The sequence below is a fragment of the Vicugna pacos genome, chromosome 10 (genome assembly GCF_048564905.1).
Source record: "Vicugna pacos chromosome 10, VicPac4, whole genome shotgun sequence".
NCBI lineage: Eukaryota > Metazoa > Chordata > Mammalia > Artiodactyla > Camelidae > Vicugna > Vicugna pacos.
The window spans coordinates 49,120,160-49,137,003 of NC_132996.1; the positions used below are offsets into that span (position 1 = coordinate 49,120,160).

General features: G+C 34.2%; 1 protein-coding gene across 6 annotated transcripts in view; it reads right to left on the reverse strand.

The window, feature by feature from the left end:
- Positions 1-16,844, reverse strand: part of IMMP1L (inner mitochondrial membrane peptidase subunit 1) — a 64,503-nt gene that overhangs the window by 12,753 nt on the left and 34,906 nt on the right. For all 6 annotated transcript variants that reach the window (XM_015251981.3, XM_006198343.4, XM_072969722.1 and 3 more), the window contains 3 exons: positions 13,463-13,596; positions 11,858-11,946; positions 8,244-8,370 (listed from right to left, as the gene is read on the reverse strand). In XM_015251981.3, coding sequence (XP_015107467.1) covers positions 8,244-8,370; positions 11,858-11,946; positions 13,463-13,567 — 321 coding nt within the window. In that variant the 5' untranslated portion in view covers positions 13,568-13,596. The remainder of the gene's footprint in view (positions 1-8,243; positions 8,371-11,857; positions 11,947-13,462; positions 13,597-16,844) is intronic.

Below are 16,844 nucleotides of genomic sequence, written 5' to 3' on the forward strand. Positions count from 1 at the left end.
CACCCCGTCCAGCAGTTCCTGCTGCTCCTGAGGCACAGCCTCATTAACAAGATGCCTGAAGGCTGGGATTGGTCTGGGGCTGGGTACATTTGCAGTCAGAGTCAGAAGTCTGTACCAGTCTATGTCCCTAGACCTACTCTGACTCTCTACATAGGGAAGTCCAGTCGAAGTTCAAGTCTCTTCAGACAACAGAAGGTTTCTGTAATCCTTCCTGATTTAGTCATACACACAATGTACAGGAAGTAGATCAGAACCTTAAGTTGTATTTTAGAACTTTAAATTACTTACCCTACAGTCACGTACTCTGTCTTCTTTCCCTGTTGGCTCTGTATGTGTGTTTAGTAGGAAAGCAAGCACTAGCTATGCCAAACCAAATGATTCTAAAACTTTCTTAAAATAGTTATGAAAATTCTAACCCAGGAAGAAAGCATTCTCACATATCTCAGGTAGTGGTACAATGGCTTGTAATGCCAGTATTTTCTAGCTAATTTACTATTCACCACTGTTTTATAACATGCATATGTGCTTTTAAGTCTTTAATTCCTTCTTTCCATTCTTAATTTAGGTAGAGAATAGTTTAGTAGAGTGAGAATGCTTTTGTAGACTAAGGTTAAGTGGTCACAGAAACCTGGAGAATTTTAATTACTCAAAAGTGGTAAGACAAGAGCTTCATTTAGTTGCTTTTTTTGAAAGACATTTGAACATATTCCACCTAGTCAACAGCAGTGTTCCAGCAGACCACTGTATCAGATTAGGAAGCCCCATGACACCTGGAACATGTTCTCTTCACACCATCAGAGTTGGAGTCCGCCTCAGGTACTTACATTGAACAGCAGCGTTACAGTTTCAGTCTTTGTAATTTCTCCTAATTACTTTTAAGCAACCTAAAAGTACAGAGGTCTCATATAACTTGCAGATAAAAGTACATATGATTATGGCATTTTATTAAATTGCATAAATATCTCCTCAGATTCACACCAACGGCACTGACACTCCAACTTTGAGTGGTTAAAATATTTTTAAGTGAACAAAGCACATTAGTTTCATGAAGACTTGCTACTCTTTCAGCAGAAACACTGATCTTCATACATATACATATTTAAACATATATTAAGATAAAACATATTTCTACAAAATATTTTATAAACTGCATATTATTAATAAACTATGATCAAATTATTCTGAAAATGTTCAGAGAACACATCAGAAGATGCTTAAGTTGTAGGAGCCTCAAAGATAATTTTTTTAGTGTTAACATCGGAAGAAAAACACCTCAGAACTGTAAACAATAAGTCAAATTTATCTTCAGAATTGTGTTAGCTATAGGATGAAAAAGTCACATCATCTCCGTAGTGAATTTCACTTTAGCAAAAAAGTAAACATATTTCCTCCGCGTCAGCTGCAATCAAGGCATTAGCAGTATGCCATGACTGATTATCCCGGGAGCCGTTGCTGAGAAATGGATGTGTGGCCCAGGGTTTTATCACTATAGTCTGCAAAAAGCAAGTCCTTTGTTTAGATACCCTAGTTGTAATAAGTGACATTATTAGGTAGTTCTTCTATTTAAATGACATAAGGATTTAGTGTATCAGCAGCTTATAATAAACAAGCTCTTTCAACTTGATGATTCCTCTCCCTACATAGAAGTACTTTTTCTGTTTATAATACGAGTGGTAATAGAAGACCATATGGTTGTGACTTTTAACTAAAGTAAATGACATTTAAACAAACAGAAAAACAGCATTAGGATATTCAAGGATTTCAACTATAACCTAAATACACAGTACACACTGGGGGCTATTAGTGTTAACTATATAAAGTGACCATTTTCTAATGTTGTCCAATTAGTGAGATTGTTTTTCAGTTTGCCCATCACTCCCATTTAAATATTTTCCAATACACAGTAAAACAGCTATGTTACTGGCATATTGTCCCTTTTCCAAGGTCTCCTTTTAAGAACACTGCACTACACCAGTGTATCCTGAGAACATTTAGTTTTTTTTCTGAAATGTGAAACTGTCTCTATTTCTTACACTTCTGCCAATAACAAAATAATGCTGTTATTAACATACTCTATAATTCAAAAAGAAAAATGTAAGAAATACTACATTTCTTATTCACCTACCATCACTGTACTGAAGTAAAGATTAGCATTTGATGAACATTTCACCTTTGTGTATGACACTGGGATCTGTGGTATCAAGAACCAAAAACTTTAAATAAACTGGTATTTTGATAGATCAAAAATAAAAGTAAAAACATAATTTTTCTAGGAAGTACAGATACATTTCCTTTAACAATAGCAAAAGATTGCTATGCTCTAACTACAGGAAAATACTGAATACTCCATAATCATATTTCTATTAACATGTCCACCTTCAATACAGAGTGATTGCTATGGTTGAGAAACTAAATTCAATAAATAGTTTTAACTATTTGAAAAGATTTAGAAAAAAGACTCTTCATTTTGTAACAAACCACCTCCGGAAAGCAGAAGTTTACACTTAAAGGAGCAGCTTACCAACCTCAGGTAACAACTTACCCATTGTTAATCTGCCAGCCAATAAAAGGATCAAAAGAACAACAAAGTACTTGTATAGTAGATAAATACGTCCAAAGGCACATCATTTCTACTGAAATATAGAAAACCTTTATTACCACACGACCTAAGTAGTAGGTACTGCATGCTGCAAGGGCAATTTAGCCTTCACTGTAACAAAACCACCACAGCATTTCTGGGAATGAAACTTCCCCTCAAAATGAGAGCAAGGTAAGTCCTGGGTACCTCAATTCTACCATTCCTGTAGAAGATTTAGACCAGATCAAGTTCAGAGTGCACCAAACTGATTAAGTCCTTCAGAGCCAAGTGAATTTTCAGTCTGCTTTAATAAAACTATCATTCAGTCCAAATAGAAGTCACTTGGGGAAAGAAACATTTAATCAGCACAATGTTGTCCTGGGACAAAGTAACAGGGGCATTCCAGTGTTTTCTACAACTTTCACCAGGATATATGGAAGGTGATCAGGTAACCCTGCCATGTAAGCAGCTCAGCTTTCAAGTCTTCTATGAAGACCAGAGTGAACACAGATTGGTTAGTTGCACAGTGTGGTGAGCTAGAGGAACATCTATATTAGTAAAAAAAATAGCACGTCATATACTTTACTTCAGAGCACCTTTGTAGTAGAAACTAGTAGAAAAAAATGAATAAAATAGAAACTAAAAGAAAAGACAGTCAGACTATATTCATGTATACATTTGTCAACCTTTCAAGTATTTTTAAACTACCTACTAGATGCCAAATAAAAGTTTACGTGCTGGGGAATCAGCTGGGATCAAAGCAAATCCTTACTATCAAGAACCTTGTATTTTAGAGCAAGGGTCAGCAAACTTTTTCTGTAAAGGGCCAGACAGGAAACAGCCTAAGCTCTGCAGGCTACAGACTCTCTGTAACAATGACTTAACTCTGCTGTTCTATTGAAAGTGGCCACAAACAGTATGCCAACAAGTGAGTGTCCCTGTGTCCCAACAAAACTTTAGTTACAAGAACAGGCAGCAAGAAGAATGCAGGGTCTTGTAAGCCATCTTAAGGCCATCATCTTTTATTATGAGATGGAGAGCCACTGGGCTCTTTGGGCAGAAGAATAACATTATTATTTTTTTAAAGTATCATTATTAAAAAGGATCATTTCAGCTACTATGTGAAAAGTAGTCAGTGGAGGGGTAGGGAGGCAAGAAGATGGGAAAGTTATAAGCAGAAAGAGAAATTCAGAAGTTACTGCAAGAAAACAAGAGATGAAATTGTCTTGCAACAAATTGGTAGGTAGCAGTGATGGTGGCAAGAAGTGGTCTATTCTGTTTATATTTAGAAGATACAGTCCTCATAATTTATTAGTGGATTGGATGGGAGAGTAAAAGAGGAAGAGAGGCAAGGATGATTCGAAGGTTTATGACCTAAGCAAGCAAAAGAATGGAGCTGCCTTTACCGTGATGGGGAAACATGTGAGAGGAGTCAGTTTGGGAAGGAAAATCAGGAGTTTAATTTTGGACATACTAAGTTCAAGGTGATCATTACACACTAAGGTGGAGATATTAGGCAAATTATTAGATATATGACTCTGGAGTTCATGGAAGAAGTTGTGGTTGATATAAATTCAGGAGTTAAGTTAGATAGTATTTAAAACCATCAGATAGGATGAGGTCACCTAAAGTGTGCATATACGTAAACAAAAGAAGTTTAACAAACAAACCCTTAGTTACCCCAATATTTAGAGGAACCAATAAAGGATACTCAGAAGAAGCAGAAAGACAGGAAGAAAACCTAGAGAGAGTGGTATCCCCAAAACTAAAGGAAACCAGGTTTTCAGGACAGCTGTTCCAAATACTAACAACAGGTCAAGTAAAATGAGGACTGAAAGCTGACCACTGGGTCAGCAACTGAAAAGTCACTGGGGACTCAACAAGAAATGTTTCAACTAAGTGCTGGGGACCAAAGCCTAACTGGCAAGAGTTCAAGACAGAATATAAGACTCAGAGTGGAGTCAGTAAGTATATACAACTCTCCTTCAGAAGGATGTGGTGTCAAAGGAATTTGTTTCTTTGCTGATAGGCACTGACTGTATTTCAAAATGCCTGATATACCACAGCTACACAATGAATTAAAATCACAGCCCTGGACTATCACACAGTGTTACCCTCAGAAAGAGTATAAAGTGTTTTTCTTCATTTCTTCATCAGTTTTATAACAAAATTTTACTATATTTTCTGGGTCTGGCCCTATGTTCCCTAGTAAAATGGAGACTACATTAAATAGGCTTTTTACGCAGTTTGCCTGCTGCACAAATCAATAGGAGAACACCAGTTTATTTAACCTATTTCCTATTTGCTAAATGCTTCTACTTCCAACTAAATTATTTTTGGCAAATTAGTGGTTTCTAGCAGCAAATTGAGGAATTCCTGTAGTATAGAAAGGAAAGTTATTCAACATGTTCGAGCAGAGTACAATTTGTTTCTTTTGAGAGTCACAAATTATGCTCATATCCCCATAGTTGATGCTCAGTCCATAACCCAAGGAAAGAACTACTGGCATCAATATCATCAAAATAAGCAAAGCCCACTGTAATAGCACCTTGATACGGACTGCTTAGTTTCCAAATGCTTAATGTAAAAAATAAATCATAGTTCGTAAGTACTGCGTGCCACATGGACTTTTAGAACTCTAGAATGAATAAAATGGTTCCACATCACTTAACCAATGATCTGTTTACATTCTTTTATGCCAACTAAAGAACAATGCTATTTCTTTCAGACGCTAAATTCTATATTCAAGGTTCCAAATGACAAGGTTAGTGTTTTACATTCTAAAGCACCTACTTAGGAGAATAAATGTTTTTTTCCATGAAATTTAAAACACATTTAATATACATCATCCTTATTATGCAGCTCAATCAACATTTGAGTAGTAATGTCTTCACCTTGTAAACAACAAAGATTTTTCTAAGAGGATGCATAGACAAGGGGAAGAAACCTCTTTGATAAAATATAGTACCAGTATGCTTCTGAGATAGCTGGAAAACAGAACACTCTGGAGGGGGAGACTCAGCAAACAGCTTGGATATCTCTTCAGAGTGCTCCAAACTTGGATGAATTTTTGCTATAAATCACCTTGATTAATGGAACACATTTGCTAAAGTGGTTCTATAATAGCTATACAATTCTCATGGCTTAAAAACCAACCTAAAAAAACTGGTGGGGGGTGGGAAGCCTTCAAAAATCACTGGCTTCTCTTTCAGATATAATACTGGCCCTGATCAGAAATAGTTGTCTTTCATTTTAAAAATTATAAAGATACATACATTTTAAAGGAAGCACAACTTGATTAACTGGGAGTAGAAATAAATAAGTAGAGGGTATTTGGGGAGGAAAAGTAGTGGCATGCTAAAGAATATAAATTCTGGGTAGAGCCAGGCTACCTATGTTTGAATTTCAACTGTTTCTCTTACTGTTTGCAATTGGGCTATTTATTTAACCTCCTTGTTGTTCAGTTTTTCTGTCTGTCAAATACTACTACTACCTTCCTTCACTCGGTGGTTGTTGTCAATGATTAAATAAATTAACCCTTGTAAAGAGTTTCAACAGTGTCTGGTACAGAGTAAGTACATAAAAGTGTTGGCCAATATTGTTACAATTATGTTTGCATATTTATAAACATGCAACCAAAGTGAATGGAACAGACCTGAAACAAAATGGCAGTGCCCCCTAGTTTATCCTTTCATCAAGCATAAAAATTCGATGAATGTTTTCCCTAAACAGAATATTAAAAAAAAATTACATCTTACAGTCCTCTGGTTATTTTCTCTGATTACTCAGCAGAGATATTATCTAAATCCTTTCATCCTGATATTTCTCCTCTAATAATTTTAAAAGAAAACAACGGTGTGCTGTTTAAGTACAGAGAGTAGATACTATCATTTATGTGTTTTGTTATTCTGTCTGTTGACAATACTATTTCTTTTTTTTTAAACACCTTTATTATGGTGTGATTCTTACACAGTAAACTACACATATTTCAGATGTACAATTTGATGAATTTTGATATATGTATATACCAATGAAACGACTGCCACAATCAAGATAGGTAACATTTCCATCACTCCCAAGAGGTGCAAATTTCGAATTCCCGATTTATCCCTTCCCACCCCCTTCACCCCCTGGTAACCATAAGTTTGTTCTCTATGTCTGTGAGTCTGTTCCTGTCTTAACAAAACTATTTCTGGTCTCAAGTATATGCTTGTTGATAAAGCAACTCAGAAGCAACTTAGAATGCCTCATGAAATTGTAAGTCATGTGAAGGTGAAATCATTATGTAAATATCTGACATTTAGAAAAACTAAAAGGATAAATGTCCATGATGCAAGCCATAGAAAAACAGGTTACCTGACACCACACTATCTTTATCATTAGTATCGTCATCAGCGAACAATTACTAGGATGTTTAGCACTGTAGTAATAAATATCAGAAGTGTAATAAACATTTGCACAGCTGAACTACAGTCTATCATGGATGCTAAATAAATAATAGATTGATTATTCAATAGTCTATTGATCAAACTTACTAATTGGGCAATCAGATTACAGGTCAAAATAAATTAAAATGAGGAAGACAATTTAACTCAATTATATACTTACATTGGGGATGAAGATAAAGGTAGTTAATAGATGTAACAGCTATATTAATAATCTGATAGTGACACAAAATTTAAATAAAAGTACAAAATTAAGTTATAACTAAAGTAAAATGAATATATGCTGAGTAAACAAAAGGCCACCCCTCTGTGCCACAAGCTCTGTCTCAGCAGCTGTGTGATTAGTGAAAGGTGCTACCACATGACACCTGCTCATTTCATCTTCGTTCCACTGCTCTTGCTCTTTTTCCTAACAGGATTGGCAAGTTGACTACACCAAAGGTATATGAAATATCTATTCTAAAAATGTAAATAGGATTTTTAAAAACTAAACTAGACTTTGATTTTACATTTTCCACTAACAAGTCAGTGTAAAACCATCTAAGGCAGGATTCCAGAGTGCATTTAGTTGTCACATGTCCTTTGTCTCCTCCAACCTCTGACAATTCCTGTCTTTCCTTTTTTTTTTTTTAAAGACCTTGACATTTTTGAAGAGTATTGATCAGTTATGTTGCAGAATGACCCTCAGTTAGGGTTTGTCTGATGTTTTCTCATGATTAGACTGAGGTTAAATCTTCTTTTTGCACAAATACCACAAAAGTGATGGCCTTTCTCAGTGCTTCAACTCAGGGGCTATATTAGGTTGACATGTCTTGTTATTGGTGAAGTTAACCTTGATCACTCAGTTAAGGTGGTGTCTGCCAGCTTTCTCCTCTATGAAGTTACTATTCTTCCTTTTTTAATAATACCTTGGGAGAGATACTTTGAGACTATGCAAATATACTATTTTCCCTCAAACTTCTGCCTGATATTTTGACATCCATTGGTGAATCCTGCCTGCAACAATTATTACTGAGATGATTACATAGCATTTTAAAAGGAAGTAAATATATTAATTATAGTGGCCAAATTGTTTTTGATACAAATATACTTAAATTCTACTGAATGCATCATTTTAACTTATATTCAAAATATGAATAAAAGTTATTTTCATTTGTCAGTGTGTTCAGTTAATGTTAATCAATGATACCAATGAATAACATAATTGAAATGTTACTTACATAACTATGGCTTTTAAAGAAATCTGATGGACTATTGCTGAGAATTTTGTCTCCTTCCAAACCAATTACTCTTTTACAAATGTTTGATTTTGGGTCACTCGGGCTTTTTGCAATCACAATGTCACCTCTGAGGGGAAAAAAGTCAAAGAAATGTCAGTGTTATTTATTAAACATAAACATATGCATGGCACTGCTATAATACTTTTATAAAGCAACTAAAACACAGCCACACATACTGATCTCCCATTCATTTTACCAGCTTTGAGAACCTTTATGACTGACTTTTACAGGTCAAAATCCAACAATGAAAGTGACGGAAAAGCTATTCAAAGATTCTAAAATTTCTGAAAATTCCATGAGAATTTTCTTCCTGTACTGTATTCACTATGTGTTACTTCTGTGTCCAAACTGTTAGAACCAAAACTAGGGAAAAACAATTCCATGTAAATACCACCATATTAACCAAACAAATATTACTGCCTAGCCAGTAGTACTGATTGACTCTAGAGCACATAAAAAGGTAGAAACATCTTCTGTGTTTCCCTAGAGCTCAAAAACTTAGAAATTACAGCATAAATTATATAAACCAGACAGTTCACAGTATAGTCAAAAGGACTTGTATCTGAGGGAAAATATCAGAAGATCCAACCAAATAAAATGTTAAAAGCTGCCCAAACATATATTACAAAAAATAAATTGGCATATAAAACATATAGAACCAATATGGGTATGACCATCTACATGTATTAGAAGACTAAGACAGATATTCAAATGTGGAAAGGAGACAAAAATGTAGGACTAGTACCCCAACCAAAGAGAACACAATGCTCTTTCTGCGTGACATGAGCAATTATGTTGCTCATATTTTAAACATAATGTGAATTATGTTGCTCACATTTTAAACAATTTAATATATTTATGTATTATCTGCACCTAGTTCAGAAACAAGTTGATGTTACTATAATAAAAGATGCACATATCAAAATAATATCAAAAGCCATAAAAATAAAAGGAAGATGATGGTTAACTCAGTAACCTAGTTATTGCCATATGTAAGTATTAAAATGAGGTCTAAACTTTTTGGTCAAGTCAAAAAATAAATTATGATTAATTACATGGCAATCATTAACTAATAAAATTTGAGAGATATGATAGAATTTTCCTAAATCAAAGAGAAATATACAAGAAGGATACTTATGTAAGAAAATTAAAAATACTATCTTAATCAGAAATTTTACAGAAAATACAGACAGTATTCAGAATGGTCATTTCCGAAGCTATTCTTGATAGGAGTTGAACACTATTAAAATATTAAAGTCTATAATTTGGAGTATAATAAAAGGCTTGCACTTGTTTGAAAATTGGATAATCTATATCTTTTCAACCATCTGGAGCCATGTCAATGGAACTGTTCAGATGAACAAGTTTGTAAAGATTGTAACATACTAACAAAGTCAATTTTGGCCAGCTTTCGGGAAAGAAATGTTTTCTGTGAGAGTTTAATTCAGCTTAAGTTTTTTGGCAAAATAATCAGTATGACTCTCAAAACAAATACTGCACTTGAATGGCAACATAAATATTGTAATTCAGTCAAGGTATTTTTATAGAAAGCATTATTACTGTAGACTATTTCTGGTGGTCTAATCATATATGCATAGATCTTAAAATATATATCCCTTGGACTCTCAACTCTTTCAAAATAGGATTTTAAAAGAAACTTAAAAGAACTAAGACTTAAATTTTCCTTTCTCATTTATAGCTATAAACATCATTATTATCCTACTAGACTGTAAGCTTGTGAAAAGAAGGGTCAATATCTTACTCACCTTAACATTCTTAATAAAGTATAGTACATCTTACAAATTAGGTGCTTATCAACTATTTGTTGAAAGAATAAATAGTAATTTGAGAACGTGGTTGTCTCAAGTATGAGTGTTCTGTCCACTGGACTCAAAAATCCAGTGCTTTAGATACCAAATATGCAGACTTTCATTTTGCCTAAATGGATGGCTATTCTAGCTTTAGAAACATGCAGCTAGCAATACCTCTTGCCAGGGGTCAGAGATTCCCCCAAAATCTGAGCATTCTGTGCTGCAGATAAAAGAAAAAAATACTCAGGACAGTAATACTTCTAAAGTAGAAGTTACCAACTGACTACCTTGGTTGTAAAAATTACTTTGGTATGTCTCATATAAATGCCAAATTTTGAACTGTTCTTCCACCTAATGGGCCCTCTGAATGAACAGAATACAAAATGAAACCCACAGAGAATCTTACTTACTAAATGTAGTTATTTGTATTACCCATAAGAATGCAAAGAATATAAAAAAAAAGGACAATATTGAGGTATCCATTCAAAAATTATTTAGCCAACAAGTTCAGTTCCTTGTTAAGGATGCTCTAAGTCTATGAGAGTGAAATCATGTCATTAGCATGGAAAACAGAAGCTTGTTTTCATGTTGCAGTGAAGCCAGGTCTCTGGTTAATCCAAAGACTATAAGTTATTCTGATATAAGTTAAAAAGAAAAGGAAGCTAGAACATAACCTGTTAATACAAGTTTTATTTTATAACCCCTATTATCTATCAGTTAGTTATCTTGAAGTTGTTACAGGTAAAAGATCTGAAGAATTAGCTAGGGACCATGCTAGACCATACAGCTTGAGCAAGAGTTTCTATCTACAGAACTAAGATGGTGGAAGATCAGTCAATGCAAGAAACAGTTTTACACTATTCTTGATGATTTTTCAGTAACATTAAATAAACAACAGAAAAGGTCAATAATGTAAGAAGAGTGCATAAATCTACTTACACCATAAGCTAAATACCAGCTCAAGTGAATAAAATTTGTAGTTGATAAAGATGAAATCTGGTATAGATTTACTTTTTTCGAAACTATGAAAAACTAATGGACCCACAATTTTAAGGAATCAGAGAGGTGCCCATTAGAAAATACATTAAATTACTAATATTTGATATCCATTCAGAAGGAATAATACAGAGTTAAATAGGATAAACAGTATCACAAAGATTGGAAACACCATTTAGAATAGGATTTTAAAAGATTTAATGGCAAACAGTATCTGCTATTGAGTTTTTCAATTTAATATAATTACTCAGGAGACTCCTAATAGATAAGATTCCTGACTCCCAGCTACATACAGTACTGTAGTCTAAAAATCATTGAGTGTTCATCATACAAAGAATAAGACAGTCACCAATAGAAATACAGAATCATTTTAAAAATTAAAAAAAAAACAAACCACTGATTTGCGTAATGTAACATAGCTCCTAAGTCCCTAGTTCTTGACTCAAAACATTCTAGGACCACTCGCCACCCCCCAAAAAAGTAAAGGTCTAAATGTACATTATAAAAGGGACTGCTATCTACAATGATATAAGGGACACAAAACCCAAAAGACTGTTGTTTATAGAGAAACTATTCAAATTTCTCAAACTGAGAGAAAATATTTCAGTCAAATTTTTATCTACCTGGTCATTAATTTGGTCATTTACAAAAGAGTTTTTAAAGATAAAAGTTAAGAAATTGCAGAAAAGACATGATGTATATGTATGTTTTCACCATAAATTAAATATATCTATGACAGAAATTTACCTTTGGATACCATAAAAATGTCGACTAAGATTTTCTGCAAAGACAATATCTGAATTTTGAATTGTAGGCTCCATTGATGGTCCAGAACACTGAAAAGAAAGGTAATTTTGTAATTTAAGTTGAAAACCTTTTAAAATATAACCTAAATCATCTGAGCAGGCTGGAAAGAAAGAAAATCAAGCAAATGTTCTTCAAGCTTGGAGAATGATTTATAGTAAACTGGCAGCTCCCAGATAAACTGAACTCTGCAGATTGGCCATCAAGTCTGGAAACACAGGCAAAATATATTTTAAATGGTTTATTAATATTACATTATAATATATGAATAAAATAACATTATCTGTGTTTCCAAATTTGGGCCATCTTATAAAATTTAAGCTCCATGAGGGCAGGGACCTTGTCTGTCATGTTCCCAGTTGTATAACCAAGGTCGACAGTGCTTGGCATAAAGTTGATACTCAATAAATGATCTATTTATTTTCTTGCTATTGTCAAATATCACCTGGTACATGATGGTAATTCACCAAGTGGTATCATACTATTCTCAATGAGTTGATGCCTTTCCTTCTCTTCCAACGAGATGAACTTTAAAGACTTTTCATATTAGTAGGTCTTAAATAACAATCTTCATATATATCTCAGAACTGTAAAAATGATCATTGCAACTTAAAAAATCTAAATACAGCAGTCTCCAATTAGTCCACTTACGTCTAAATAACTTTTTACACAAAACTTCCTACTCAGGCAGAAAAGACCACAGTGAAAGTCTTTTGCTATCTCTGTAGCCCACTAGAAATACCAATGTAAATTTAAAAAAAAAAAAGAGGGGAGTTTCAGTTAAATATATTTATTTGCATATATCCAGCTCAACTTGAGGTTATGACTGTGAATCTGTTAGGGTAAACCTGATGAAAATAGCAACACCAACATCAAAACCCACTTACTGGACAATCAATTTATTCTCTCATTTGTAGGACAGAAGGTTAGTACCACCACGGCTGATAGATTTATGGTGCAATATTAAGAAAAAGCATTGGCAGAGGGACAGACAACATTTTAATGTTGACATTAAGGCAGAACAATCATTTGTTTTAATGACAGTTATTGACACTCTTAATGAAGGTTAAGAGTAGGAGTTTTAAAAATCAGAGAAATCTTTGTTGAAATTTCAAGTCTGTTTAGAATGATGGGACCTGGAGAAAGTTACTTGAGCTTTCTGGGCCTCTGCTTCCTGATATGTATAATGGATTTCTAGTAAGTAGCTCATAGAGCAGAAAAGATTAAATCAGTTAATAAATGTAAAACATCAAAACCATCCTGGAACACAGTAAGTAGCATTCAATAAATGGTAAAAATTATTTTATTAGGTTAATAGAGCTTTCTGTGTCCCTGACAGAAACAATACAGGATTATATTTAAAGTAATGGTTCCTATATTAGCGCCAATTCAAACACTCTCTTAGATCGCAAAATTTAGAAAGATTTTAACAGCCATGTTTTATTCATTAATAACTTCAATTATAATAAAGGGAAAAACACATTGTCCTTCAATTTAAAACAAAAAAATATGTTTAAAATGATTATTTTCTTGAATGTAAAAACTTACCATGACAACACCACCAACGTATTCAAAAGCACAATGAGCTATACAGCCATACTGAACAGTATAGCCAACAAGCCGAAAGATTTTCCCCAGAACACCACGGAGCATAGTTCTGTGTGCACTCTGCTACCATTGGCCTGATGGTAAATTTCAAAAAGTTTCATGATCAATACTATTTGAAAACACTTAAGAAATAGTTCTACTATAAAATACTTATCACCCAGAGTGTACTAAATGCCTAACACAGTTTGGTGCAGAAAAGCAAGAGCTTATTTTCATTTCTGCTCAAGGTATTTTGAATGGTAAATTATAGCCCCTTAATATTTTGACTTACTAAACAGAGATTATATTCAAATATCACTGCGTTTGTATATTAGTTAGATAACTAGTAGATTCTGAACTTGTCTGTCTTTTTTCATGCCTTGGTTATTTCTTGGTTGGAAGGCCATGAAAAGATATACCTAAGAAAAGATATTAACTCTTTCAAGTAATAATAATAGTTTTTCATACTGCTGCCTGCTGTACTGCATCAGTTCTGGCCACAACGTAACATGATATAAAGTAGAAAGCACTAGAATAGCTGTATGAAAATGCAAGTTCTAACCTGCTTCTCTTATTAATTTGTGTGATCTTCAATGAATTACTTAACCTATCTGGGCCTTAATAAAATGTAAATAATAGTATCTCACAGAACGTAACCATTGCATTACACTGACTCCCATATTACTCCCTTCTTCCCACAACCTCAATGGCTTTCTATTAGATCAAGTACAGATTATTTAGACTAATTTTCAGGATTCTTGACAGATGGCTCCCATCCCGTCCTCCGCTTCTAATCTGATCTTCCCTGATGCACGTACATGAACTGACTACTCAATCATATTGCTCTAGTTTAGAGTAAACTTTGCCCAGTGAACACTTATTTATGCCAACACTCATGGCTAATACATTCTTCATGGTACTATCATCTATTCAATTTGTAACTCTTCTCCAAGTGCTTTCAATAGGCAAAACTTTCCTTCTTCTCTGGGTTTCTACGGTTCTTAATGTTCATTTTTTAATAATTAAGAACACTGTTTCTAAAGCTGATGTGTCTGAGTAGGTATCCTAGCTCTGCTACACCGCAGCTGTGTGACCTTCAGGAGGTTATTTTACCTCTGTAAGTCTCAGTGTCTTTATCTGTAAAATGGCCTTAATATCAGTACCTCTCTCAGAGAGTTAGGATTACTGTGCTCAGATGTGAAGTCTGTGAAGCAGAGTGTTTCAACAAATCCTAGTTACTATATATTCGCTTGGCAATCAGAGTGTACTTATAATGTCAGTTGCATTTTCAAGTGTCTAAGTTTCTCGCTAATATATCTTTAAATAAAATAATAGAATTTTAGAGCCAGCAGCATAAGACTATATCTTTTATTACTTATTAGTGTTCATTCACCTATTAAACATTTACTATGTCTTCTCCCCTAACAAGTCTTCCCTGGCACCATCCCAAGAAATGTTATTTATGCTTTGTATCACTCACCTACCTTAAGCATACACTGATTGTAATACTTACCACACTACACTGTTTACATCTTTTCCCTTATTACATACTATATTAGCTTATACGGCCGTGGGCAGCAACTGTGCAGTATTGATCTTTGAATCCTCAGGGCCTATCAAAGAAGGCTTGTCTGACTGAATTAACAAATAAATACTGAACCCAAATCTCCTATATCTTCCACATCTTTAGTATGATAAAGTGATCACAAGGTTCAAAATGATGATCAGAAGACCACTGAGATTTCTGGTTAATGAAGAGACATGTTAATGCCATTCTCACTGAAGAAATTGTCAGCAACTTGCTAAAAAGTGCTCTCATTAAATCTTGCAGGTAATATGAAAAATAACTCTTCCCCTCTTTGGAATCGGGCTTACACTTATAACTGGTACACTTTAAAAACTATTGTTTTTAGAATTCAACACGTTAATTAAAAGTAATATTTAAAAACACTTCATTACTGGAGTCCTATTTTTCAAAAAGATTCTTAAAAAGAGTAAGAAAACAATAGAATAAATATTATGTATGAAGTTAACCAGGTTGTGTAAATACTACTTTGCTCCAAACATAAAATTAGAGGAAAAAGTGGAAGTGAGTCCTAAAGCTTAGCTCTGAAAATGTGATCTATGAGAATAAATCTTGAAAAGGTGTGAAGTGAATGTTACATTTTAAAACTAAAATAAAAAGAAGCTTATCTGATTTCAGTGAGGGGATATATTATGAAACAAGAAGAAACATGGCACTTAACAGCAAGATACTGTCAATACAGATACAAGGTGAAGTTAGAGGGTAAATTATTAGCAATCTACCAAAATTTAATTTGTATTATGCAATAGAATCCATTTGGCTAAAATAATACTCAAAAATACAAAGATGCTATAGCTGTACAACGGTTCTGTTTCACTGAGAAGCCTTGTAATTAATTCCCATTCAGAAGTAATTGGGGCCACAGAGCCATTTTTTATTACTCAGACAATGCCCAACTCCAAATACAATGTTTGTGATGAAACTGTCTCATAAAATAATAAACGAGATGAGTGATCAGAAGAAAGAAGAGATGCTGTTTCTTCTCTAAAGATACCAGCAACGGAATAGAGTCTGAAGTGTATAAGATTATTTTGGATCTTAGTCTCTTCAGGTAAAAAGAGAGCTATGGAGCTCTTTATAGAGGAATCAGAGGATCAGGACTACTTGGCTTTATATGTTAAAAGTGCAATGAGGAGCACTGTTGAGAAATACTGAAATTGATAATAAGAGCTGATGGATTTTTCTAAAGAGAAATCTCAGAGTAGAAAGTAACATTCATATAAGACACACTGCTAGCACTCAGTAGCTCTACTAGCAACAGGAATTTAGACAGAGGTTTCCAACCTCTGGTTTACAGTGATTTCAAAGGGTTCATGACTCTACATGTGCATACATGTGCCCGATATCTTGTCTGCGCCTCCAGATTCACTCTCCACCTTTCTTCATACTGATCTCTGTACTTGAAAACTGGCCTATACGAACTACATCCAAGCAATCTCATACCCTTTGCCTGAATGCCAGCAAGAAGTCAGAGGAAGGAAGGGTTATGTGTTTTCCTGGCTCCTTCCCTATAGAGGAAGATCAAGCTGGCTTTCTCTTTGGACCAAAGGTCACTGAATCACCAAAGCAGTCTGCTATACAGAAATCTTCCTTCCTATAGATTCCTGTATCCTCTTCTTCCCTTGGTCCCTTCAGGCCTAGAAGTGACAACAGCTCCACTGATGCTGGTTCCTGTTTATCCCTGGTGAATCCCTATGTCCTGCACATAATTTTGTGATTAGTTCCTGTAAATAAACCTTCCTTGAATTATCCTAATTT